General features: G+C 32.3%; 1 protein-coding gene and 1 pseudogene across 28 annotated transcripts in view; both read left to right on the top strand.

The window, feature by feature from the left end:
• Window positions 1–6089: 6089 nt before the first annotated feature.
• The window catches only part of LOC111314613 (disease resistance-like protein DSC1), a 44226-nt gene continuing 24011 nt past the window's right edge, over window positions 6090–26304 (top strand). The window contains exons 1-20 of one of the 27 annotated variants that reach the window (XM_089753165.1): window positions 6090–6616; window positions 6781–7879; window positions 7983–8291; window positions 8426–10203; window positions 10667–10742; window positions 10860–10946; window positions 11031–11101; window positions 11536–11614; window positions 11846–11990; window positions 12662–12793; window positions 13183–13262; window positions 13374–13555; window positions 13988–14353; window positions 15279–15685; window positions 16143–16217; window positions 16329–16389; window positions 16488–16550; window positions 17271–17376; window positions 18100–18169; window positions 18675–19825. In XM_089753165.1, coding sequence (XP_089609291.1) covers window positions 6135–6616; window positions 6781–7879; window positions 7983–8291; window positions 8426–10138 — 3603 coding nt within the window. In that variant the 5' untranslated portion in view covers window positions 6090–6134 and the 3' untranslated portion in view covers window positions 10139–10203; window positions 10667–10742; window positions 10860–10946; ... (12 more) ...; window positions 18100–18169; window positions 18675–19825. Of the gene's footprint in view, window positions 6617–6780; window positions 7880–7982; window positions 8292–8425; window positions 10204–10666; window positions 10743–10859; window positions 10979–11030; window positions 11102–11535; window positions 11615–11683; window positions 11991–12039; window positions 12794–13182; window positions 13263–13373; window positions 13556–13987; window positions 14354–15141; window positions 15686–16142; window positions 16551–16739; window positions 16806–17261; window positions 17377–18099; window positions 18170–18674; window positions 19826–26304 lie in introns of those variants that run through there. The other 26 variants (XM_089753163.1, XM_089753160.1, XM_089753151.1 and 23 more) reach the window with 26 other exon arrangements.
• Window positions 20265–25199, top strand: LOC111313166 (disease resistance-like protein DSC1; annotated as a pseudogene). Its single transcript, XR_016332853.1, has 5 exons — window positions 20265–20976; window positions 21119–22184; window positions 22280–22585; window positions 22725–25006; window positions 25128–25199. The product of XR_016332853.1 is annotated as a disease resistance-like protein DSC1 (transcript).

Genomic DNA, 26304 nt, shown 5'->3' with positions numbered 1-26304 from the left:
TACAAGTAGTTGATTTTAAGCTTCTGCCTTCTTTCATCTTTTTCTCTCCCATGCATTCTCGTTCTTTCCACTGTAATTAGTATTTTCGACAACGTTGAGCTTTTTATTTTTTAATTTATTGGTGTAGATATAATTAGATTCAATTGTACATACAATTTTTTATTATGATAAGATAAGATAAGATGAAATAATATTATAATAAAATTATATTAAATAATATTATTTTATCTTATATTTGATATGCATAAATATTAAGATATAATTATTTATTGATAAAAATTATTTTTTCGTAATTTTATAAAATTTAAAATTTTATTATAATTTTAAAATTGAATCATTCTATATATAAAAAATGATAATCCTCGTTATAATCTTTTTTTATCTGTAATATAAGTATAATTTAAGATGATTATCATCATATTTTATACATCATTATTTTAATCAAAGATGATCTCAGAAGATTAAATGATGTCTAAAATCATGCACAATTTTTTTTACATCAAGTTTATTATGTACATATAAATCTGGCATATTGTTCATATCAGTTTAACAGCATGCACATATTATTAAGTTTATATTTATATTTCACAACTCAATGAAATCCATTTTTTGTTAAGGTCGAAGGATAGCATCTTTTGTATTTTAGAAGATAAATTCATCAATGAAATCCTTTACACTAAACTGAAAGTTTAAGTGTAAATTTTTATCTTCATTAAAATTTAAAAAAACAATTACGTTCTACGATTCAAATCATTAATAATTACCTTATAATGAAAAAAAAAATCAAATGCAAAAGGTATAATAGATTTTATAAAAAGACGGCAACCTTAAAAAATAAATGAACATGTTTACATTGAAAAAAAGGGTTAGGTTCTTGGAAATAAAAACACATTTGTTCTTCAAGTTAGATAGTGGTGAGGGTAAAAAAGTAATACAACCTTCCTTTTTATACAAATTTCTCTTGATATTTCTTTTTCCATAAATAATATTAGTAATGTGTTACAATTATTCAATATTCTCTTTGCATTGTATCAATTTATAAGTCTCCCTTTGGTTGACTACTTTCTATGATAATGGTTCCGCGTTCCTTCTCTTTCTTTTTTCACTTCGTAGAATTTTCAACGAAGTACATTTGCACCCCCTCCAAACGAAATCCAAAGACATTTTACAATTTGCTTTACTCCTTTAGTGTACGATTCCGCGTTGCTCACTTTGTACCCCACCAAACGGAATCTAGGACATTTTCCAATTTGCTCGAGGGGTAGTTGCAAATTGTTGCGGTGGACCAAGAATATTGAGTACTTACAGTCGTACGCAAAATTATTTATTGAACAAGGAAATAGAAAGTTAAGGGAAACTGCGATTACTTTTACTTTTTTAACAAGGGATTAAAAATAAAAAATTATTAAATATATTGATGATAAATTTTTTAATTTCATAAAAAAATAAAAAAGGTGATATATGTATTTTAATATATATTTAAAAAATAAAAAAGATTAATTAAAAAATAAAATATACATTATCCTTTTAATTTTGCTTGTAAAATTAATAAATCTTATTACCAATATATCAAATAATTTTTTCCAAAAAAACAGTAAATTTTAAGGAAAAAAAAATCACCTGATAACTTAGCTAATTATGTATACTCATTATTTGCAACTAATATCACAAGATAAGCAATTTTAAAATTTAAGATTAATTGAATATAATATAATTAAAAATGATAATTCAAATAAAGGTGTAAGGCCAAAAAAGAATAATTAAGCAATTTTAAAGCTCCTAACTTCCCCCGTATTTTTTCTCCAATGCATACCTTTTTTTCTATTGAAATTAACAATGTTGATCTTTTAAAATTTATTAGTGCATATATAACTAGAATTATTGTACATATATTTTGCATTAAATTTACGTACATACTAGTTATATGTACATTTCCGATTCCAAGATATTTGGTGATAAAAATTCAATATTTCAACATTAATTTATAATGATATGTTTAAAACTTATTTTTATATATTTTAGAAAATTAAATGATGTCTAAAATCATATATATTTATTTTTTTACGTCAAGTTTATTATGTAAATATAAAACTAACATATTGTACGTGTTAGATTGGCAACATGTACAGTTTATATGTATATTGCACAACCCAAAAAAATTTATCTGTGAAATCTTTTTTTTTGTTTTTTGGTTTAGATTCAAAATAGCATCTTTTTGTATTTTAAAAGATAAATTCATCGATGAAATCTCTTACATCATATTAAAAATTTATGTGTATCTTTTATCTTCATTAAAATTTAAAAAATATTACATTCCACAATTTAAACCAACAATAATTACCTTAGAATGAACAAAAAAAATCAAATTAAAAAAGAATAATAGATTTTTAAAAAACGACGACCCTAAAAACCAAATGAGCAGGGTTAAAATGAAAAAAAGCTTAGATTCTTGCAAATAAAAAACAACTTTCTTTCGTTACGATAAACAGTATTGAGGGTAAAAAAGTAATATAAACTTTTTTTTAACAATTTTCTCCCTTGATATTTCTTTTTCCATAAATATTATTGGTAATTTGTATCAATTATATATATATATATATAAAAGAATATATGATAAAATTTACCACTTGAATGCTTAAATGGACATTTTTTTGACATATGAATAATACCTATTATACATAACTTTAATTTAAATATCAAATTTTTTAAAAATAAAATCTTATCTAAATTATCTATAATTAATTCTTTATGATTTTTCTTAAAAATAAAAATCTCAATAAATTATAATAAAAATATTACAAAACTTAAAAAATTAATCTTATTTGATTAAAATTTCACCTAAAAATATCTATTTTCTAATTTAAAATTTTCAAATGAATATTTTTATATTGGTAACTTTCCTTATAATCTTTTATTTTTTAAAATTTAAAAACACATATATCATTTTATATAATTTTATTCAAAAGATATTTATAATCAAATTATTATGATTTGATATCTTAATTATAATATATGTATTATATATTTTTTGAATACATGAATAATTAAATAATATTAATTTATATTTTAAAATATATTTAAATAACTAAAGATAATCCACACATTGGTAGTAAACTAGTTATTCAATATTCTCATTGCATTGCATCAATTTGTAAGTCTCCCTTTGCTTGACTCCTTTGCTATGTATGATGGTTCCGCGTTCCTTCTCTTTCTTTTTCACTTTGTAGAATTTTTAACATGGTACGTTTGCACCCTACCTAACGAAATCCAGAAATAAAAATTTAAAAAAATAAATTATTTCGTCCTTTCAAGTAGTATGAATCTAACTGGTAATGTTAAAACATTGGTGTTCACTTTGTAGAATTTTCAACAAAAGTAAATTGGCACCCCACCGTACAGAATTCAAAGACATTTTACAATTTCGTTTACTCATTTATTGTAGGATTCCGCGTTGCTCGTCGTTCTTTTTGACGATTTGTCACATTGTACCCCACCAAATGGAATCCAAAGACATTTTGGTTTACTCGTTTGTTGTACGATTCCGCATTGTTTCTTTCTTTTGCCACTTTGTACCCACCAAACTAACGGAAGACATTTTTTAATTTGCTTTGGGGTAATTACAAATTGATAAAGTGGGCCAACAATATTGAGAATATCCTACATACATAAAAGTATTTATTGAAGCAAGAAATAGAAAGTTATAAAATTGATAAAAGGGAAACTATTTTTATTTTTTCTTTTTTAACAGGAGATTAAAAATAGATAAATTATTAAATATATTAATGATAAAATTTTTTAATTTTATGAATAAAATTAAAATAATGACATATGTTTTTTTAATATATATTTAAAAATTTTAAAAATTAATTTAAAAAAATAAAAAATATATTACCATCTTAATCTTATAAAATTAAAAAAATTTCATTATTATTATATCAAATAATTTCTTCTAAAAATAATGAGCCTTGATACCTCCTATCGCATGCACCTATCATTCTTAATAATAATAACCATTATTTTAATCACAAAATGTTTTGTGCAATATAGGTAACATATTTTTTTAAATTGGTTTTTTTATTTTAATTTTTACACGTCTCTTTTATAAAATATATTGACTGAAATATTTACAAAAAAAAAAAAAACAGAAATTAAATAGCAAAAAAAAGAAAGTATAGCTTGAGTCATAACCTTTCAATTGAAATAAAAAATTTTTAAAGTTTTTTAATTTATAAAAATCACTTTAAATGGATACTATAGGTATTTTTAATTGCATAAATTTAGGACATGATGGATTATTATTTATTAGTTCTTCCCGTAATACAAAATAATTATTTATATATTCGAGACATATGATAAGTGAGATTTTTATTTTTCTAATAAGAGATTAAAATAAAAAAATTATTAAATACATTGGTATGAGATTTTTTTAATTTAACAAATAAAATTATAATTATAATATATATTTTTTAGTATAAATTAAAAAAAATTAATTTATAAAAAATAAAATGTGTTATAAAATAATTTTTTTAAAAAAATAATGAGCCATATACCTCACTTCGCACGCACATGTCACTCTTGACAATAATAACCATTATTTTAACTACAAAATGTTTTGTAGAATATAAACAACATACCTTTTTAAATTAAGGTTTTTAATTTTAATTTTTTCATGTCTCTTTATAAAATAAAATAAAAATAAAATAACTAATTGATTATTAATTTTATACTAATGATGGAGTATTTAAATCTTACGAGTGAAATAATTTAATAGTTTATTAATTTTTATAAATATACTTTAAAAACTAATCTTTAACTTTGTGGATTTTAAAAACATTGATTTATATAAAAAAAATCTGTGGTTTTAAGAAAAAAACTATCCCCTGATAACTTTAATGATTTATACTCATAAGTTATAACTAATATCTCAATATAAGCAATTTTAAAGTTTTAAGATTAATTGAATTTTTAACATATTACATTTGTACCCTACCAAACGAAATCCAATGATAATTTTACAATTTGCTGCTTTACTCTTTTAGCGTACGATTCCGCGTTGCTTTGTCTTTCTTCTGTCACTCCGTACCCCACCAAATGCAATCCAAAGACATTTTACAATTTGCTTTACTCTTTTAATGTACCATTCCTCGTTGCTTGCGGTGGACCGAGAATATTTACTCACTGTCATACATAAAAAATTTATTGAAAAAAGAACAGACTTATAAAATTGATAAAAGGGAAACTGCTTTTACTCTTTTTTTAACAAAAATTCGAAAATAAATAAATTATTTAATCCGTTATAATAAAATATATCATATTTAATAATTTAAAATAAATAATTATAAGTTAAATATTTAAAATAATCTCAATAAATAATTATCAATAGAGATATAATCGATCGAGTTCGAACTGATATAATATTAAACTCGAACTCGAATTCAAATTCAATTCGAAATTTAAAATTCAATACTTGATTCGAACTCAATTAAATTTTATTTTTTTAATTCAAATTTAATTCGAGATAAAAATTAAGTTACTCGAGTTCATTCGATTAAATTCGATTAACATATAAAAATAAATTTAATTTTTATATTAGATAAAAAATTTAATTATTTATGCTTAAATTCGAATTAAAATTTAAGATATTTTATTAATTAAAATAATAAAAATATATTTAAATATAAAAATTTAATCAAACTCAATAACCATTCGAATCGAATATAAAAATATTTTAATTTAACTCGATCGATGAATCAAATTATTTTAATTCAAATTCAATTAAATTATTTGAGTTTTATTTTAATTTAATTTAAATAATTTATAAATATTAATATATTATTTATATTTTTAATTATCGATAAAATTTGAACTCAAAATCATTTAATTGAAAAAATGATACGGACGATTGAGTCACTGCTTATTGATAACTGCTTTTACTGTGTTCACAATTATTCAATATTCTCATTGCATTGCATCAATCTGTAATTCTCCTTTTGCTTGACTCCTTTGCCATATGATGGTTCCGCGTTGCTTCTCTTTCTTTTTCACCTTGGAGTCTTTTTAGTTGCGTTCATTATTCACTTTTTTTTCCTACTGTGTTACAGACTCAACATCACAAAACCTTCTTGTTCTCTGTTATGGCTTCCTCTTCCTCTGCTTCTGCTTCCTTAACTCAAGCAAAGCATCATGTTTTCCTGAGTTTTAGAGGTGAAGACACACGCAATACCTTCCTCAGTCACCTATATGAAGCTTTGAAAGGAAAAGGGATTGGAGCTTATGCTGATTTCAAAGAACTTCCAAGGGGAGAGGAAATTTCTTCCGCACTGTTGGAAGCAATCGAAAAATCAATGATTTCCGTTATAGTTTTTTCTCAGAAGTATGCTACTTCATCATGGTGCTTAGATGAACTCTCCAACATAATGGAATGCAGGGATTCACGAGGACAACTTGTGGTACCCATTTTCTACCATGTTAACCCATCCGATATACGAAAACTAAAAGGGAGTTTTGAAGAAGCTTTTGTTGACCATGAAAGAAACAGGATCGACAAGGTTAAGGGGTGGAGACTCGCTTTGACTAAAGCTGCCGGTTTAAGTGGGTGGCACATTGCTGGAGATAAGTAAGTGTTTGTTTTTCTTACTCTAAGCTTCTTGCACCAAGTTGGTTAATTTTCTTTTGAATTTTTTTGTTTTAAAAAATTTCCCTTAAGAAGCATAAGTTTTGTTCATATAATCTTCATTACCTTAGGCTTAACTCATTTCTTTATTTTTGGTTGTTCGATAGGCCTGAGCCCACAGTCATTGAGGATATTGTTAAAGATATTGTAAACAAGTTGGATCGGTTGTCTAAAGGTGATTGCGAAGGACTCATTGGAATATTTCCTCGTATGGAGCAAATCAAATCACTGTTGTGCATTGGAGGGGAGGATGTTCGTATTATTGGGATATGGGGAATGCCTGGTATAGGCAAAACAACTCTTGCTCAAGCTATATATGATGAAGTCCGTGGTCAATTTGAAAGTTATTACTTCTTGGCAGATGTTAGAGAGAAGTTAGAAACACCTGTTGCAAATGCAATCACTCTGCGGGATCAACTTCTTTCCCAATTATTAAACCAGCACGGCCTCCATATCGGTACTCCTAGAATGCCCTTTCTCATTAAGGATAGACTCCGTCGTAAGAAAGTTCTTCTTGTCCTTGATGATGTCAATGATTGGGACCAATTAGAAAAATTAGAAATTAGCCATGACCACTTTGGTTCTGGTAGTAGAATCATTATAACATCCAGAAACAAACAAGTCCTTATAAATGGATCAGTTGACGAAACGTACAAGGCTAAGGGATTAGGTTACAATGACTCCATTAAGCTTTTTTCGCTGCATGCCTTCAAGCAAAACGGCCTTGTTGATGATTATAAGGATGTATCAAATAAGTTTTTGGAATATGCTAAAGGCGTTCCGCTAGCTCTTAAAGTCTTGGGTTCTACTGTTTGTGAGAAGAACAAAGCATATTGGGAAAGTGCATTGAATAAATTAAAGCAACATTTCGATCCGAAAATTCACGATGTGCTGAAGATTAGCTTTGATGGGCTGGAAGATGTAGAGAAGAAGATATTTCTTGATATCGCAATATTCTTTAAAGGGTGTGGTAGAGATAGTGTAACAAAAATACTAGACGGTTGCTATAATGGGACTGCTGGTTGGGCAATTACCAACCTTGTTGATAAATGCCTCTTAGATGATAAAAAAGAGAACAAGCTTGGCATGCATGATTTGCTACAAGAGATGGGTAGGATAATTATCAGTTCAGAATCTCGATGGGCAGAAGAATGTAGTAGATTATGGAATTCAGATGATGTTTGTAAAGTGTTAAAGAAGGGCAAGGTAAGAGCTAACTGAACTAACTTTTCTTTTTTTTTTCTTGCTCATCTTGACTTGATAAATGTTTGATGCATTACGGTAAATTATTGTTTGCTGTTGATTATAGGGGACGAAATCAGTGGAGGGGATATTATTAGACCTGTCTCAAATTAATAATGAAGTACAGTTACATCCACGTGCTTTCGCAAGGATGCCTAATCTTAGAATTATCAAATTCTATGATCCTACTTTTTCTGGGAAGGGAGGTATGTTGGTTCCTTCGCACAAAGGTCTTAAATCTCTTCCTGATGAGTTAAGGTATTTTCATTGGGAGAATTGCATGCTGAAATCTATACCGTCGAATTTTAGTCCGAAGAATCTTGTTGAATTAAGATTAAGTGGTCGCAATTTTGAACTACTTTGGAATGGAGACCAGGTATTCTTTAACATTTTATTTTCATAAAAAAAAATATTTATTGTTTTTAAATTTTATTTTTGTAGTACCCTATAAGTTTAGAGGCTTTAAAGTTTAAACTAATCTCATATTGTTTCTTCGCTTTCATTGCACAGAATCTTGAGAATTTAAGAGTGCTTGATCTTTCAGATTGCAAGAATTTAATCAGGATCCCAAGTTTGTCAGCATCCAAAAATATTGAACAACTGAAAATTAGTGGGTGCGAAAGCTTGGTTGAACTCCCATCCATGGTTCATTTGACATCTCTTTGCTTTAGCCTACTCGGTTATGGTTTAAAAAATTTGAAGAAATTTCCTGAGCTGCCACAGCATATCGAAGAGTTGACTTTAACATGCACTGCAATAGAAGAAATTCCGGAGTCAATCGGGTTTCTCCATCAACTTGTTCGTTTGGATATGAGTGGTGGCCGAATTCATAATCTTCCAAGCACTACTATTCAGTTGCATGCCCTTAGAGAAATCAGTCTCCAAAGTTGCCCAAACATCACAAATTTTCCGATTGTTCCGGAGAACATAGAACTCTTAGTTTTGGGTTACACTCCAATAAAAGAAGTGCCTTCATCAATCTCAAGGCTTAAAAACCTTACTTCTTTCAACATGTATGGCTGCACAAGGCTTAAAAGCGTTCCAACCAGCATTTGTAAGTTAAAATCTCTTGTATCACTAGGTCTCTGTGGCTGTTCAAACTTAGAGTGTTTCCCAGAAATATTAGAGACTAAGCGTCTAAAATATCTTGGTTTAAGTAAAACAGCCATAACAGAGTTATTCTCGACTATATTTCGGTTTGTCCCTTTGAAAGTATTGAATCTATCTGGATCAGACATAGTGGAAATTCCTAAGAGTATCAAACAGCTTTCTAATTTACAGTATCTATATTTATCTGATTGTGGGAACCTCGAATCATTGCCAGAACTTCCACCATGTTTACATTTTTTAGTAGCAGGAAACTGCAGATCTTTAAAGAGAGTTTCCCAGTGGGAACATGCGCATTTTATGGAAGCTGGGACATTTTTATTATCTGGCAACAGTGAGTTTGTATTCAATAATTGCTTCAATCTGGACGGGGATGCAGTCAACAACAATGTGGCTAATGCACAGCTTATAGCTCAATGTACGGCACAGGTGTTTGCGATGAAATCTTCTGAAGTTGCTGCTAATAATTTTTATCGTTATAGTAATGGTTTCCTTTCTTGTTTCCCTGGAAGTAAAATTCCAAAGACATTCAAGAATCGGAGTAAAAATTCTTCAATAACTGTCAAGTTGGGTCCAGCTTGTTCTAGTAAAAGATTTTTGGGCTTTCTTCTATGCATTGTGGTTAATTTTAAGGGCCCTCATAAATTCAAACACTTCGGCGGTAGTTGCCAATATCTATTAACAACCGAGCGCCTTGACCGCCTTGACCGTGATCCTCTCGAACTTACTCATCATTGGAATTGGAATGCCCCTTTCTGTCCAAGCTTTGATTCGAATCATGTGATCCTTTTTGGTAGTGGTTTTGGAAGGGAAATCAATGAATCCATAAACAACCATTTTGATGAGGCCTCCATTGAATTCTACGTTACAGCTCAGGATTTTGATTCCAATATTGAGCATATCATAGTGCAAAAATGTGGTGTCAATGTATTATATGAGGATGCTGTCAGATCCAATGACAAAGAGGTTGCGTCCAGCACAAATTACAGAGCTAATGATGAGGAAGGCCTTGATGATCCTACGACTACAATGACACCTAGGCACAGACGACGTTTTAGCTCTGATGAAGTGGAAGAACCAGAGCCTAAAAGACTGAAATGGTTTCGTTTCTTTTGAGGAGGTGCAAGTTCGCAAATTTCTGATATTATTTAAAGTTCAGGCAATTCAGTTCCAAAGCTTTAGTAAGTCATCCTGAGATTCAATTTGTCATCACTTTTAAATCTTGGTAATTTAGAAAAAAAAAAAAAAAGAAAACGAAATGCTTTCAACTTTGAATCTTTCAAATTTTCCTTCATGCTTTTCTTTCACATTTTGTTTCCGAACACTCTCTCATCATATTATTTTCTCCTTCATTTTTCTCAGCTCACTATTGTATTTTTCTCCTCTGATTGAGAGATAATTTTGTTTTTCTTTTCTGAAATTTCCCTATTTTTTTTTTTTTTTAAATTTCGTTTTGGCTCTTAAAGTAATGTAAAGTATGCAAACATTGTGGTGTTTTACTTGGTGTTTTGTTTTATTATTACCTAATTTTCTTTGTAGATAGTAGGTGATTTCTAATTTGCATGCACCTTCCCAAAATATTCATCTGAACCACTTGTGTTCGAAATTGCTTTGGCTTATAACCTGTGCATTATCTTGATCAAGGTTTCAGTTGATGCTTTTCTTAGGATCCCTAAGAGCAGTTGGAATGTGAAAGTAAGGTCCTCTCTCCCATAAAAAGGTTCTATTTTTGCCTATGTTCATTATGCATTTTAGAATTACGACAGTATTTTGCACATTTTCTGGAACTTTCATGAAAATTCAGCCTTAACTTGATGTGACATTTTTGAACCTGCAGATTATGGATGTTTCAAGTGTCTCTTTGTCACCAGTAGAAAGGGTTTTCAGAGAAATATTGGGTTTTCAAGTCTAGGTTGCGACAAATGTAATTTTTTTTTCCCTCAAATTAATTATGTGCTACCTTTTCAAGCTAAATTACAGAGTTTGAATTCAATATGATGTTATGAAGCTAGAGATTTGCATCCCTTTGCTACTTACTACATACTATTGCTGCTGCCGCAGCAGTTCCAGATCGTCAAGGTAAATGAACTTCTATAACTGGCTGAAAGTGTAAGTTTACCTTTTTCTTTTTTTTTTTTTTTTTCAGAAAAATTATATGAAGCATAACATGAAATCTTTAACTATCATGTGGTCTTGAATCGTAATAAATTTCAGTGCTTTCTTAAAGCTACATCAGTGAAGTAGCAAGTTTATATCATCTGATGGTCAGGACTTTGTCGTTATCATCTCACAGTAGAAAAATAGATCACACCTGCACCATCATTGAGAATTGGGGAAAATAAAAACAAAAAGGCCAAAAATAGAAGGAAACTAGGGCTTTTTTTTTTTTCCCAATGGAAGGGTATTTTAACATCATTAAGGAAAGTTTGAAACTTATTTACCTAAATGGGATACTCATGCTATGTCATATTTTTTACTATTTTTTTGTTTTCCTTAAACATACAAAATACAAGGGATTACGCTTTCTCTGCTTCGATGCTTTAACTCTCCTTCAATCAAAGACCAGTGGCAAGTATGAAAGGGAAAATTTAGGTGGGTTCTTCATTTATGTGCTTCATCTCTCTTTTTCTTTTGGGGATTTGTTGTTGTCTTGAAATTAAATTCCCAAACTCTTCATCCATAGTTTTTAATTATAGTTTTTTGGGTTTATAGTTTTGAATTATAGATTTTTGGGCTTATGTAGTAGAAACAGCAATCACTTGGGTGGACTTGGGTTTTATATTTAGGTCGAACTAATTTTGTTAAGCTTGTTAAATGGGTTAGGTGAACTTGAGTGTTGCTATAATTCTTATGTCACATCAGTTTGGGTGGAATTCATCAGTAGCTGGATTAGTTCAACCACCATTTTTTTGGGGATATGCATTGAGTCAATTGCCAGGGGTTTGCTAGCGAAGCTTTTTGGTTGAAGGTTAGTTTTTGAAGACTTTGGCTATTTTGGGTAAATGTGCTATCTTTCATATTTTCCCTGCTTGCAATACATAATACAAAGTTGTCATTTCAAATTCCAAAAGGTAAAAGAGAAAGCAGATAATCTTATAATTTTACCCACAATTTAAGGTTTGCATTCAGAATTTTAGGAATATTTTTGCTATTCACAGGCATTAATGAGCTGCTACCATCTCTAGTTAGGATGCTACCTGAATTCTACGGTTTGGGCTACTTTTAAGGCTACACATTACTTGATTGTGTAAGCACATTAATTTTATGCCTTGTTGAAGGTGGTCAACTGTATGGACTAGGTTTAGTTGGATATGGCAAATACAGACTGAAACTAATCTAATGTTGTTGGTTTAATTGGATATGGAAAATGCACTGAATTTTAATTGTGCTAACAATACTAGCAGTTGGGTTGGTTGTGATGTTTGTTCCTATTGGTGCTATGCTGCTTGTGGCATGCAGAGGAATCTTATCAAGCCAAGTAATAGCTTAAAGGGGCCATCTGGCACTATAGAAATGCAATTTCACTTCATGGGATGTAGTCATGCTTCAGCAACGCTTGGGTTTATTAAGGATGTGTTTTTATGCTGTGCAAAGGACTGGGGTCCAGAAACACTAACATAGGACCTTGATTGTGTAAAGAACATTTTCAGGGGCAGTGATGATTCAAAGGGCTAGGACCTGCATATCAAAGCTGATGAGCTATTCACCCAGCTTGAAAATAAAATGATTCTGCTACAGATGTATGCAGCATCGTTATTCAGTTCTTCAATTGTAAGTATCTTTTGTTCTGTCTATTTTTCCATGCAATCTTATTGTCATTATGAAGCACATCAAACAAATTTCATGGAATACAGATATATTGCATCGTGATAAATGTTTTCCTAGTTTCTTCTCGGTGGCCTTGTTTTTGCATGCATTTATATTTTTCTTTTGATTACTAAGGATAATTTCTGTTCTAATAAAACAGCAGTTTTTGTAACTTGCATAGCTCAAATGACTTATGAGTGAAGAGGAAGGGTTCCATTTATATTATTAAGTACTAGTCTTAAAACTTTAACATCTTTAAGGAAAGTTTGAAACTTATTTACCTAAATGGGAAACTCATGCTATGTCATATTTTTTATTATTTTTTTGTTTTCCTTTTACATACAAAATACAAGGGATTACGCTTTCTCTGCTCCAATGCTCTAACTCTTCTTCAACCAAAGACCAGTGGCAAGCATGAATGGGAACAATTTAGGTGGGTTCCTGCTTCATCTCTCTTTTTCTTTGGGGATTTGTTGTTAGCTTGAAATTAAATTCCCAAACTCTTCATCTCTATGCTTAATTCCGTCATAGTTTTGGATTATAGTTTTTTGGGTTTATGTAGCTGAAACAGCAATCACTTGGGTGGACTTGAGTGTTTCTATAATTCCTATGTCACATCAGTTTGGGTGGAATCCATCAGTAGCTGGATTAGTGCAACCATCATTCCTTTGAGGTTATACATTAAGTCAATTGCCAGGGGTTGCTAGCGAAGCATTTTGGTGGAAGGTTAGTTTTTGATGACTTTGGCTATTTTGGGCAAATGTCCTCTTTCATATTTTTCCCTGCTTGTGATGCAGAATATAAAGTTATCATTTTAAATCAAAAAGGTCAAAGAGAAAGTAGATAATCTTATAATTTAATCCACAATTTAAGGTCTGCATTCAGAATTTTAGGAATTTTTTTTGGCTATTCACGGGGATTAATGAGCTGCTACCATCTCTATTTATGCTACATGAATTCTACAGTTTGGGCTACTTTTATTGTGTAATCACATTAATTTGATGCCTTGTTGAAGGTGGCCAACTGTACGGACTAGGTACTGTATGGACTAGGTTTAGTTGGATACGGCAAATGCAGTCTAAAACTAATTCTAATTTTGTTGGTTTAATTGGATGTGGAAAATGCGTTGAATTTTGATTGTGCTAACAATACTTGCAGTTGGGTTGGTTGCGATGTTTGTTCCCATTGGTGCTATGCTGCCTGTGGTATGCAGAGGAATCTTATGAAGCCAGGTCATAGCTTAAAGGGGCCATCTGGTACTACAAAAATGCAATTTCACTTCATAGGATCTGGTCATGCTTGAGAAATGTTTGGGTTTGTTAAGGATGTGTTTTTATGCTGTGCAAAATACTGGGGTCCAGAAACACTGACAAGGGAGCTTGATTGTGAAGAAGATTATCAGGGGCAGTGAAGATTTAAAGGGTAAGGACCTGCACATCAAAGCTGATAAGCTGTTCACCTGGCTTCAAAATAAAATGATTTCTGCCACAGATGCGTGCAACATCATTATTAAGTTCTTCAATTGTAAGTATATTTTGTTCTGTCTATTTTTCTATGCAATCTTATTGTCATTATGAAGCACATCAAACAAATTTCATGGAATACAGATATATTACATTGCAATAAATGTTTTCCTAGTTTCTTCTCAGTGGCCTTGTTGTTGCATGCATTTATATTTTTCTTTTGATTACTAAGGATGATTTCTGTTTTAATACAACAGCAGTTTTTGGAACTTGCATAGCTTAAATGACTTGGGAGTAAAGAGGAAGGGTTACAATTAAATTATTAAGTACTAGTCTCAAAACTTATAAATATTTATGCTATTTATAGTGTTATAATATACAGCAGAAAATATGTGCAGAGAGTCAGAGAACATTGGACTATTATTAATGGCATGTAAGATCAGCACATTAAAATGCCACCTTCTCTTTCTATCCTAATGAGAGTATAAATATCCCTAGCATTTCATAATCTCATGATGAAATCTCTTCTTGAATTGGAGGCCTTTTTCCTACTCTGTTTCACTATTCTTCAGAGACCAGTAGAAAATAGTGTTAAGTAAAAACAGTAATGATAGTGTTGAGGTGTTTCAATTTTTTTTTAAATATAAATGATTATTTAAAAAATCTGACATGGCATGAAGTACCCCATTTATGTAAATAAATTTAAAACTACCCCTATTAAGAAATAAAGATTTTAAACTACTCCTCTGTCAGAAAAAAGCTCAAGGAAACTACTTGAGTTTGTTTAGTAATGAGGAGAGCAGCTAAATTATTTTCTTTTCTGTCTATAATGTTGCTCCATTCTGTCAGGGAAATTATAGAGTTAAAGCTATGGATTTTGATTCGAATATTGAGCATATCAAAGTGCAAAAATGTTGGGTCAATGTATTATATGTGGATGCTGTGAGATCTTATGACAAAGAGGTTGAATCCTGTAGAAATTACAGGTCTGATTTTGAAGAGGCTGTGAATCCAACCATTGAGACATTGGAATCAAGTTGTCATGCTAATTTATCATTCACTAAGATGAAGAGAAGAGATGTGATGCTTCCATGATGGAACCTAACTCTGCAATTGATCCAAATTGGCTCCTTGAAATTTGATGTCAAAAAAAGAGATTTTCGAAGGATCAGTGATGGAAAAAAAATAAAAAGCTAATGATGAGGGAGGCCTTGATGACCCTATGACTACAATGAGAACTAGGCACAAAAGAAGTTTTAGCTCTGATGAGGAGGAAGAACCAGAGCCTAAAAGACTGAAATACTTTCATTTCTTTTGAGGAGGTGCAACTTCTCAAACATATCTTGCTTTCTGATCTTATTTAAAGGCCAGGCAATTCAGTTACAAAGCATTGGTAAGTCACCGTTAGATCCAATTTGTCATTAATTTTAAATCTTGGTAATTTAGAAAAAGAAAAACAAAAGAATAAGAAATACGTTCAACTTAGAATCTTTCACATTTTCCTTTGTCCATTTCTTTCACATTTTGTTTCTGGTCACTCTCTCCTAATTCTATTTTCTCCTTTCTATTTCTCACTCACTGTTGTATTTTTGTCCTCTGATTGAGAGATAGCTTTGTTTTTCTTTTCTGAAATTTCCCCACTTTATTCAACTTTTTTTAAAAAATTTTGTTTTGGCTTTTAAGTAGTAGGGTAAATAGTATGAAAACTTGGTGGTTTTTCTAGTAGGTGTTTTGTTTTCTATTGCCTAATGATCCATTTAGATGGTGGTTGATTTCTAATTTGTATGCTCCTTCTTGAACCACTTGTGTGAAATTGCTTTGGCTTATAACTTTCCGTTATCTTGATCTAGGTTTCAGCTGATTCTTTTCGTAGGATTTGTAAGGCAGGTTGGAATGCAAAAGGAAGGTCCCTCTCCCATAAAAGGGTTGATTTCTACTTGCCCATGTTGATTATGCATTTCACAGGTTTTTTGCACATTTTTTGGAACTTTAATGAAAATTCAGCCTTAACCTGATTGACACCGTTGAACCTGCAGATGAGTGTTTTGAGTATACTCTTTGTCACCAATAAGAAAAATAGTAGATTTTCAAGTCAAGGTTGTGACAAATGTTATTATTTTCCTTCAAATTAATTATGTGCAACCTTTTCATGCTAAATTACGGAATTTGATTTTAATATGGTGCTATCAAGCTAGAGACCTGCATCCTTTTGCAACAATATGCTATTGTTGCTGCCTCTGCAGTTCCAGATCTTCAAGGTAAATTAGCTTCTATAACTAGGCAAAAGTGGAAGTTTACCTTTATCTTTTTCTTTTTTTTTTCAGAACAATTATATGAAGCATAACATCAAATCTTTAACTATCATGTGGTCTTGAATCTTAATCAATTTCAGTGCTCTCTTAAAGTTGCATCAGTTAAGTATTAAGTTTATATCATCTGATTGTCAGGACTCAGTTGTTATCATCAGACGGTAGAGAAAAACAGAACACACTTGCACCGACATTGAGAATAGGGTGAGATCAAAAAATAGAAAAAGAAAATATTTGAGTATGTTTAGTAATGAGGAGAGCAGCTACATTATCTTCTTTTTTGTCTATAATATAACGTTTCTTGATTCAGTAAGGGAAATTATAGGTTTAATTTTATATATATATATATATATATATAGAGAGAGAGAGAGAGAGAAAGTAGAAGAAATGAAATTTATTATGCAAGTCAAGGATCAATTGTGAACATATCAATTACTGATAGATAAATTCCTTGGTTAAACTTTTTGTAGCTAAAAGCCTGTGCATGCCCTGAATTTGATTGAGCATTTCCTCTAGTTGCTTGGAGAATTTATTTATGAATTTTAATAAGGAATGATTCTGGTATCTGAAGGTTTAGTGCTTGTAAAGTTGTTAATAATTTTGAAAAAAAAGTCACTACCCTGAGATTAGCCTTGACTTTCTAAATTTGCTTCTATTAAGTTAATGAAGATGCAAATGATTGGTCTAAGCAAAGGATGGCAAAACACAGTCCCAAGGCAGAGGGTTAAAACAGAGTCCTAAGCAATGCGAAAACTCCAAATGAAGACAATTTAAGGTACTAGCCAAGTGGAAAACTTTTACTTATTACTAATTACATTATAATGCTACTGTTCCTTATATATTAAGTTACTGAATAATGGTTTTATGATGAAATTGAACGGAAGCCACTTTAGTTGCCTTGATATCTTTGAATATGAATGACATATAGAAAGCCAAAGAGATTTTTATCTGCTTTATAGATCAGAGAATGGTGCAAAACCTGAGTATAGCATTTGTAGTTATTAATGAAAGATTATTCTATCTACTTTTCAGATGTTATATGGAAGATTTTGTGTAAATTATTAGATAAACTCAATGAATTTGTAAGTTAAATCATCTGGAGTTGGTCTTCTCAGTTTCATTTCAATATTTTTTTTCATTTGCAACGACATGCTTTTCTAAAAGTCGACAAATAATGTTTGTTTGCATACAATCGCAAAGTCTGACTCGTAAGTCCTTGGCACTGTTATGGGCAAAAGAGATGAAAATCGCCTGTTGGTCTAAGTGAAGCAGGGAAAAAGACAAACTCAACCGCCAATGTTAAAAATTCAAATGAATCCAACATGATGTGTTTGCCCTTATTAACATTCAAGATAGAATTCAGCTCGAAATTTTTACTTATATCAGATCTTTGGGCTAAAATTTATCTATTTCTTTGACAAAACATTATTCTTCATTTTAGTTGGCTATTTGTATTTAATAGGAAAGTCAATCACTTTCTATTCTGGTATCATTGCAGGACACCTGTCAGTTGCTTTTCAGATATGGTAAATCTCAAGCTGCATATAGATTATTGATACTTAAAAGAGGTAATGGTGGGTGTTACTGTGAGTGTTGAAGGGACATCTTTCGACATTTTTCTTTGAATTGATAGCTTTAATATTTATGAATCAAACAATGAGAGCTTGAGTACTTGCTACATTCTCAACTTACCGTGTTTAAAATGATGTGATCTGACTGGATAGAGATTTAGTACTTCTTATACTGAATGCACTTGGGAATTACCAGCCTTTGTTTCAACATCTTCATTTTCTAAAAACACTAGTTATATAATTAGGAAACTGATCAATTAGCTTTTTACTAGTATAAATTGATATGAAAACTTAGTCAAACTTAGATGGCTAGCTAGCTTTTGATGTCAGAATTTTCATTGCAAGTGATTGTGCAGAAATGAATACTGAATTACTAGTATTTTACTTCAACAACTCCAATTATGTGGAGTAGAAATTGTTTAAGCAGATTGTCAATACATTAGTTTATGGTTTCACTTGAAATGGTGCCCATTTTCATATTTTATAGCATCTTGCTATGCAGCTCAAGCGGAGGTAAAGAAATCAAATGCAATCCTAACAAGATCGAGCCCAGCTTTCCTCGTGATTCGACTAGGCTCACCTTGAAGCTGAGTTTGTCATTGCTATTATTCAAAGATGCTGGCACTGAGAAAGCCAATGGTGAACACTAACTTACACCGACTGCAACGGAAGTTTTAGCGCTGATGAGGTTGGAAAAGGAGCAGCCGTTGAGAAATTGGAAGCAAGGACAATGAGGATGACATCTTCCCGACGGTGGTGAACCAATGATTGAATGAGATAGCTGAAAACCGGAAAAGATTATGGTGACCCTTCTACTCAAATGAAACAAGGATGGAATTGAAGTTTTTGCAGTAGTAGGGGGGATGACCAAGCCCTAAAGAGCTGCAACTTTTCTTTAAGATTTTTTGCTTTATGCTTGTGCTTGTGTCACGGGTCGAGACTTAAGCTTCGAACCCGCGCGGCTCTGGGACCCGAGCATTCACCCTTCCGGCATCCCAGATCAGTCTTCCTGCCACGGTTCACACCTTTGTGAGATATTATCTGCTCTGGCCCCCTGACCTCAGGGTTTTGTCCTACAAAAGGCGCCTCACAAGGCGGAGGTGGTGTGAATCCTTATATACCCCAGTGACTCTCTTATTATGTTCGATGTGGGATTCAGGACTCTTCCTTAGGTCCGTGACATTCTGCTGCACCCAATCTCGTGATGCCCTCGTCACGGAGGCTGACCATCTTGCCTGTCTCCCTTGAGATGCTTGGCGTGGATCGAACGGTTTAGGGCTGACTCTAATACCACTTGTCACGGGTCGAGACTTAAGCTCCGAACCCGCGCGGCTCCGAGACCCGGGCATTCACCCTTCAGGCGTTCCAGATCAACCTTCCTGCCTCGGTTCACACTCTTGTGAGGTATTATTCGCTTTGGCCCCCTTGGCCTCACGGTTTTGTCCTACAAAGGGCACCTCATAAGACGGAGGTGGTGTGAACCCTTATATACCTCAGTGACCTTTCCTATTATGTTCGATTTGGGATTCAGGACTCTTCCTTAAGTCCGTGACACTTAGACTCGGACTTTAAGTCAGTAGTTCTCGACAAGACTGTCTTTTCTTGATCTTATTCACAACGGTTTATCATGAAATTTTAATTATTTTTATGTTCTTCTGTCTTTTCCCGAACTAGTATATTATTTTTATTTTTTAACGAATTTTATTTTTATAAAAAAATTTAAAATTTTAATATTAAAATAAAGTCAGAAATTTTTAAAATTTTATGAAAATAAAAAAACTCAAAAGATTTGAGATGGAAGAAATTATATATATATGATAATATAAAATAATAATTTTTTTAATAAATTTTTAAATAGCATCAAGCATAAATGCATGGATTTGGAGAGGTTAAGCTCACATTTAGAGATGCCAAATGGCTTATATCATGAATGTCTTTTATCTATGTGGTTCACAAATTAATCAATGGAAGAATTTCAGTTTTTGCAAACAAATAAAAAATAACACCTTAAAATCATTTTTTACAAATAAATGAAGTAAAATCATACCGAATCTCATCCAAAGAAAATGGAACATTTAGAAAAAGAAAAAGAAAAAGAAAAATAAAATCTTTGGAGATTTTAATTATGAGAGGATAAGCTGCTTCAGTGTTTCAATTTGACCATGGCCATGAAGTTTGACAAACAATTGGAGAAACAAAAAAAAAAAAATTAAACTTAGTTTAGGCTGTTGCCCCCAATTTTATAAAAACTGCTCCGTATGTGGATCAGTTCTGGCTTTAATTGATATCATTTTACTCCGCCAATCTTAAAAGCACAGGATCTTGCTTCCATGGCTTCCTCCTCTCATCAACCTAAGCATGATGTTTTTCTCAGTTTCAGCGGTGAAGACACTCGCAACAACTTCACCGCTTATTTTATATCAGGCTCTGAAACGGAAAGGGATCGGCGTCTACATCGATGAAAACGAACTGAAAAAGGGGCAGAAACTGTCTCCAGCTCTGTTGAAAGCAATCGAGGAATCAAAGATCTCGGTAATCATTTTCTCAACAAACTATGCTTGTTCGTCATGGTGCTTGCAATAACTTTTGAAGATCATGGAACTGAACCGTGCCAACAAACAAGAAGTAGTGCCTATATTCTACCATGTTAGTCCTTCCTATGTTCGAATACGTACCGGCAGTTTTGAAAAAGCTTTTGCTGATCATCAAGAAAAGTGAGCACACATATTGCAAGGGTGGAAAGATGCTTTTACTGAAGCAGGCTATATAAAGGGGTGGCATATAGTGGGAGATAAATCTGACAGGTAACAAATCTTCTCAATCCTCTCGATATTATTTATATTAATTTTAATTTTTTTAGTTTATAACGGAAAATTTCGTCGCCAAAACCTGATTTCCGTCAAAACAAATTTTGATTTTAGTTTATTCATTTTATGTATTTGTTAGATCCGAACCTGATTACATGGAGAAAATTGTTGAAGATATTATAAAGAAGTTGCATCGCATGTCTCCAAGTGATTCTAAAGGATTGGTTGGAATTGATTCTCACAAAGAGCGAATTGAAGCTTTGTTAGCCATTAATAAGAAAGACACCCCAATGATAATAATAGGAATTTGGGGTATGGGTGGTATAGGCAAAACAACTCTTTCTCAAGCTATTTATGATGAAGTCTATGATAAATTTGATGGCTGCTGTTTCCAATGTCACAGAGGAGTCAATAAAACGTGATGGAATCACTTCTCTACGAGATATTCTTTCTATAATATTAGAAGAAGAAAGTCTCAATACTGGCACTCCCAGAATAGGATCTACATTCTTGAATGATAGACTCCATCGAAAAAGGGTACTTGTTGCCCTTGATGATGTCAGTGATTTGGACCAATTAGAAATATTAGCAATCAGTCGTGATCACTTGGGTTATGGAAGTAGAATTATAATAACATCTAGAGATAAACAAGTACTTAAGAATGGATCAGTTGATAGAATATATGAAGTTAAGGGATTAAAATATCCTAACTCACTTCATCTTTTTTCTCTATATGCCTTCAAGAAAAACCATCCTCCTGATGATTTTATGGATCTATCAAACAGAGTTTTGGAATATGCTAAAGGGGTTCCAATAGCTCTTAAAGTCTTGGCCTCTACACTTTATCAGAGTGTGAAGAACAATGGGAAAGTGCATTAAATAAATTAAAGGAACATTCCAACCCAAAAATTCATAATCTATTGAAGATTAGTTTTGATGGATTGGATGACACACAGAGGAGTATATTTCTCTATATCGCATGCTTTTTTAAAGGGTAAAAGACTAAGGTTGTTGCAAAAATATTAAATAGTTTTTATAAAGGCGTGCTTTTTGGAATAAGTAACCTGATTGATAAGTGCATGGTTAATATTATAGAATCGGATAATACTGGTTGGAATATTGTTCGCCAAGAATCCAAAGAGCCGGGCGAAGGCAGTAGGCTATGGACTCCTACAGTTGTGTCTCGAGTTTTAAAACATGATAAGGTAAGAGTTAAGAGCATTATCTTATTTTTCCTTGTTCATAAGTTAAATGATAAAAATTATTTAATTTATATTTTATAATTTGTTGTTTGTGATAGGGGAGTAAATCAATTGAAGGGATATTGCTAGACATGTATGGAATTGATGAAATACAATTACATCAAGATGTTTTTGCAAAGATGCATGATCTCAGGTTTATCGAATTCTATTATTCTCAGTTTTGTGGAAATGAAGGTAAATCACTGCTTTCACAGCAGGATCTTAAATCTCTTCCTGGTGAGCTCAGTTATTTTCAGTGGGAGTATTGCCCATTGAAATCTTTGCCATCAAATTTTAGTCCAGAGAAGCTTGTGGAATTAAGATTACCGAATAGTAACTTCAAACAACTTTGGGCTAAAGATCAGGTCTATATACTTTAATATTGTGCTCATCCAAAAAGAAAACATTATTCTTTTCTATATTTTTTTTCCATTTTTTAGTAAAACTCTAAATTTAATTACAGACTTTAAATTAATGTAGTTATTCTTTATTTTCATCCTACAGAATCTTGTGAATTTAAGAGTGATTGAGTTCCGAAATTGCAAGAATTTAACAAAGATCCCAGATCTGTCAAGGGCCATAAACATTGAAGAATTGGAGGTTAGCGGGTGCATAAGCTTGGTTGAGCTTCCATGCATGGTTCATTTGAAATTTCTTGAAAATCTGTGTCATAGTGACTACCCAATCACAATATTTCCAGAAATTCCTAGAACCTTAAAGACATTAAACTTGAGTGCGACTCAAATAGAAGAAGTGCCTTCATCAATTGAGTGTCTCAGAGAACTCGCTTCCTTACAAATGAGCCATACACGAGTTAAAAATCTTCTTAGTACTGTTGTTAAGATGAATTCCCTTAGAACAATCTGTCTCTCTCGTTGCGCAAACATCACTCGTTTTCCAAATGTTTCAGAGAACATAAAAGACTTAATTTTGAGCAATACTCAAATCAAAGAGGTGCCTTCATCAATCAATTGTCTCAAAGAACTTGCTCTTTTGGATATGAGTGGCACAAGGATTGAAAATCTTCCAAGCACTATTGTAAATTTGGAGTTCCTAAAAGCAATCCATCTCCGTCATTACCTAAACATTACCCAGTTTCCAAATGTTTCGAGCAACATAGAAATCTTATTACTGGACGACAGCAATAGAAGAACTGCCCTCATCAATTGCTAGGCTTGAAAGCCTGTTCGTGTCGAGTATGAATGACTGTACGAGGATTAAAAGTTTTCCAACATGTATTTGCAAGCTGAAATGTCTTCGACAACTTTGTCTCACAGGCTGTTCAAATTTAGAGACTTTCCCAGAAATCGTGGAGACTATGCAATGTCTAACTAAGCTTGCTTGTTCGAAAAGATTAAGTATAAAAGTCTCACCCATCTTGAATGACCACATAATTGGTGTGAGGTACAATAGAAACTTGAATCTTCTGGGTGTCATCCTTAGCAGTTGCTTTAGCAAATTTCATGTTTTGACGACTCTCGATCTAAGTGGGTCAAATATAGTGAAAACTCCCATTAGCATGCAACAACTTCCCAATCTAATTTCTCTTTGCTTAAAATGTTGCAAGAGCCTTATAATATTGCCTGAGCTTCCACCACGTGTACGACACCTAAATGCGCATGACTGGACTTCATTAGAACTGGTGTTGAGCAGAAGACGGTTTTGGGAGAATTCTTGCCTAGTCCAGATGTTATTCAGTAATTTCTTCGATTTGGATCAAGGTGTAGTCGACGAAATAGTGGCCAATGCACATCTTAGACTTCAGTGCATGGCAGAGGAATGGATGAAAGAAAGGTCGAGGGGATTTCATGAAATAGTTCCCGTAATATTCTTGATAGAGTTGTTGCCTGTAGTGAAATTTCAGAAAGATTTGAGTACCGAAGCATGGATTCTTCAATAACTATCAAGCTGTGTCCAGATTGGCAAAGTGAGAGATTCTTGTGTTTTGTTCAATCTGTTGTGGTTGATTTCAAGATCAATCATGAAGACATTGGTGTTCAAATTGTTTGCAAAATTCAGTTAAAAACCAAATGCGGTGATTGTCATAATTTTAGAAGTAGACGGACTTCGCCTATGTATTATGATGAGCCCATATTCTTTGAGTCCAATAACATGAACTTCTGGTTTGATAAGAATATGTTTCGTAAAGACAAGCACTATGAGGAGGCCTCGTTTGAATTCTACATCACAGCTAAAGATGATGGAGGGCGTGTAGATCATATGAAGGTGGAGAAACGTGGTGTACATGTATTTTATGTGGATGCTGAGTGTTATACTGACTGCAATGTTGAATCCAACAAAAATTTCAGCTCTAGTGGAGTGGAGGGGAAACCACCCCTTCAGTTTTTGGAATCAAGTTACGGAATTTCTGCTTGCCTGCCACGCACTCATGATGATGAGGACAAATGCAATCCTAAAATGATAAAATGCCAGCTAAACCCTGCAATTCATTCAAATTGGCTCTCAATAAAAGGAAGCAGTCTAAATTTTGGCAGATTAATACATCAAGAAGATGTCAATTTTGACAACCATGATAATCCCATTATCACAAAAAGACGTTGAAGCAGTGGAAGTTTCAGCTTTGATGATGAGGTCAATTTTGACAATGGCCTTGATAATCCCACTATCACAACAAGACTTTGGAGCAGTGGAAGTTTTAGCTTTGATGATGAGGCTGATGATGAGGTTGAACAAAACTGAAAAAGATTGAAGCTTTTTCATTTCTTTTGATCAAATTTCTGCTTTATGCATCTAATTAACAAGACCAAGGATGATTTCAAGGAGATGTAAGTTCACTTAATCCACTAATTTCTATTTTATAATTTCCCTGAAAATAACATAAATTGTGTAAAATTTTTGGTTTTGTTGGTTTTATGTTGTTAATTGATGTTTTCCTGTATTTCCTAGGTACTAGCTGATTTCTGAATTCTATGATGAAGTTTGATTACTGCGTTCATGTCAGCCAGGTAAACCTTCAATTGACCCTCCCTAAACGTTTATTTACATCACTTGTGTGAGTTTGATTTTGCTTTATCTTGATATAGGTGTTAATACCTTCCTTAGGATCACTAAAACCACTTGGGAAGGCAAAAGAATAATCTGATCTGATACCGTTGAACCTGCAAATATGGGTGTTTCCATTATCTAGTTTGTCACTACCAGAAAACATTCTCAGCAAAATATTTTTCTTGTGGATTTAAAGTCGAGGTTGGGAGAAATAAAATTTGTTTTTTTTCACATTAGAACTCCTACCTTTTTCCTAAATTACAGAGGTTAACTTGAATACAACTTGATATATGTTATGATGTTATCAAGGTAAAGAATTGACATCCCCTGCTGCAGGGTGCTATTGCTGGATGGTCCAATATTTAGCGTCTGTAATTATGCAATCCTGGAAGTTTATGTTCTTTCCTTTAACTTTCTTGTGGTCTTGAATCTAAATCTGGCACATTGTATGATCTCAATGTGGTAGAAAGAACAGAAAAACCAACATTAAGAATAGGGAGAGTTAAACTAAAATAAGAAACGAACGGCAACTAATTCAGCATGTTTAGTATTGAGGATATGACTAGCGGTGCCTATATCTTGTTTACATCCATTATGTCTTTCTCCATTCACCCATGGAAATGACAGTTACAAAAAGTAGTTGAAAGAATGCAACGTATGATGAAAAAGGGTCAGGGGTAAAGTGTGAATATTGATTACTGATAGAGGAGGTCCTTGGTTTAACGTTTGTAGTAGGAAAACCGATGTAATTTTATTATAGATTTCTGCACACTTGGCATCTCATATTTTTCTCCGTTTTCTTTTCCCCTTGCATGTTTTCTTCTTCTTTTTTTTTTTGGATAAGCTAAAAATTATTTTTATCAAAAAAACAGGAGATCCTGCTGCAGTTGGGGAAACATACTGCTAGAAGCAGAAATAAATAAACTAATCCCTGGCAATATGGCCGTAGCTACCAAGCTTCCATCTGATTGGATCAGGTCAGCAACGCTCTTAAAAGTTACTGATAAATAAAGCTAGGCAAAAAAAATGCTTCCACTCCCAAATGGAAACATGGGTGGATTTGCATGTGTACTTAAAC

This window comes from Durio zibethinus, chromosome 23 (assembly GCF_047325235.1).
Source record: "Durio zibethinus cultivar Kanyao isolate XHJ-2024 chromosome 23, ASM4732523v1, whole genome shotgun sequence".
Lineage (NCBI taxonomy): Eukaryota > Viridiplantae > Streptophyta > Magnoliopsida > Malvales > Malvaceae > Durio > Durio zibethinus.
The sequence above is the reverse complement of the archived record's forward strand: the minus strand, read 5'-3'. Positions and strand labels throughout refer to the sequence as shown.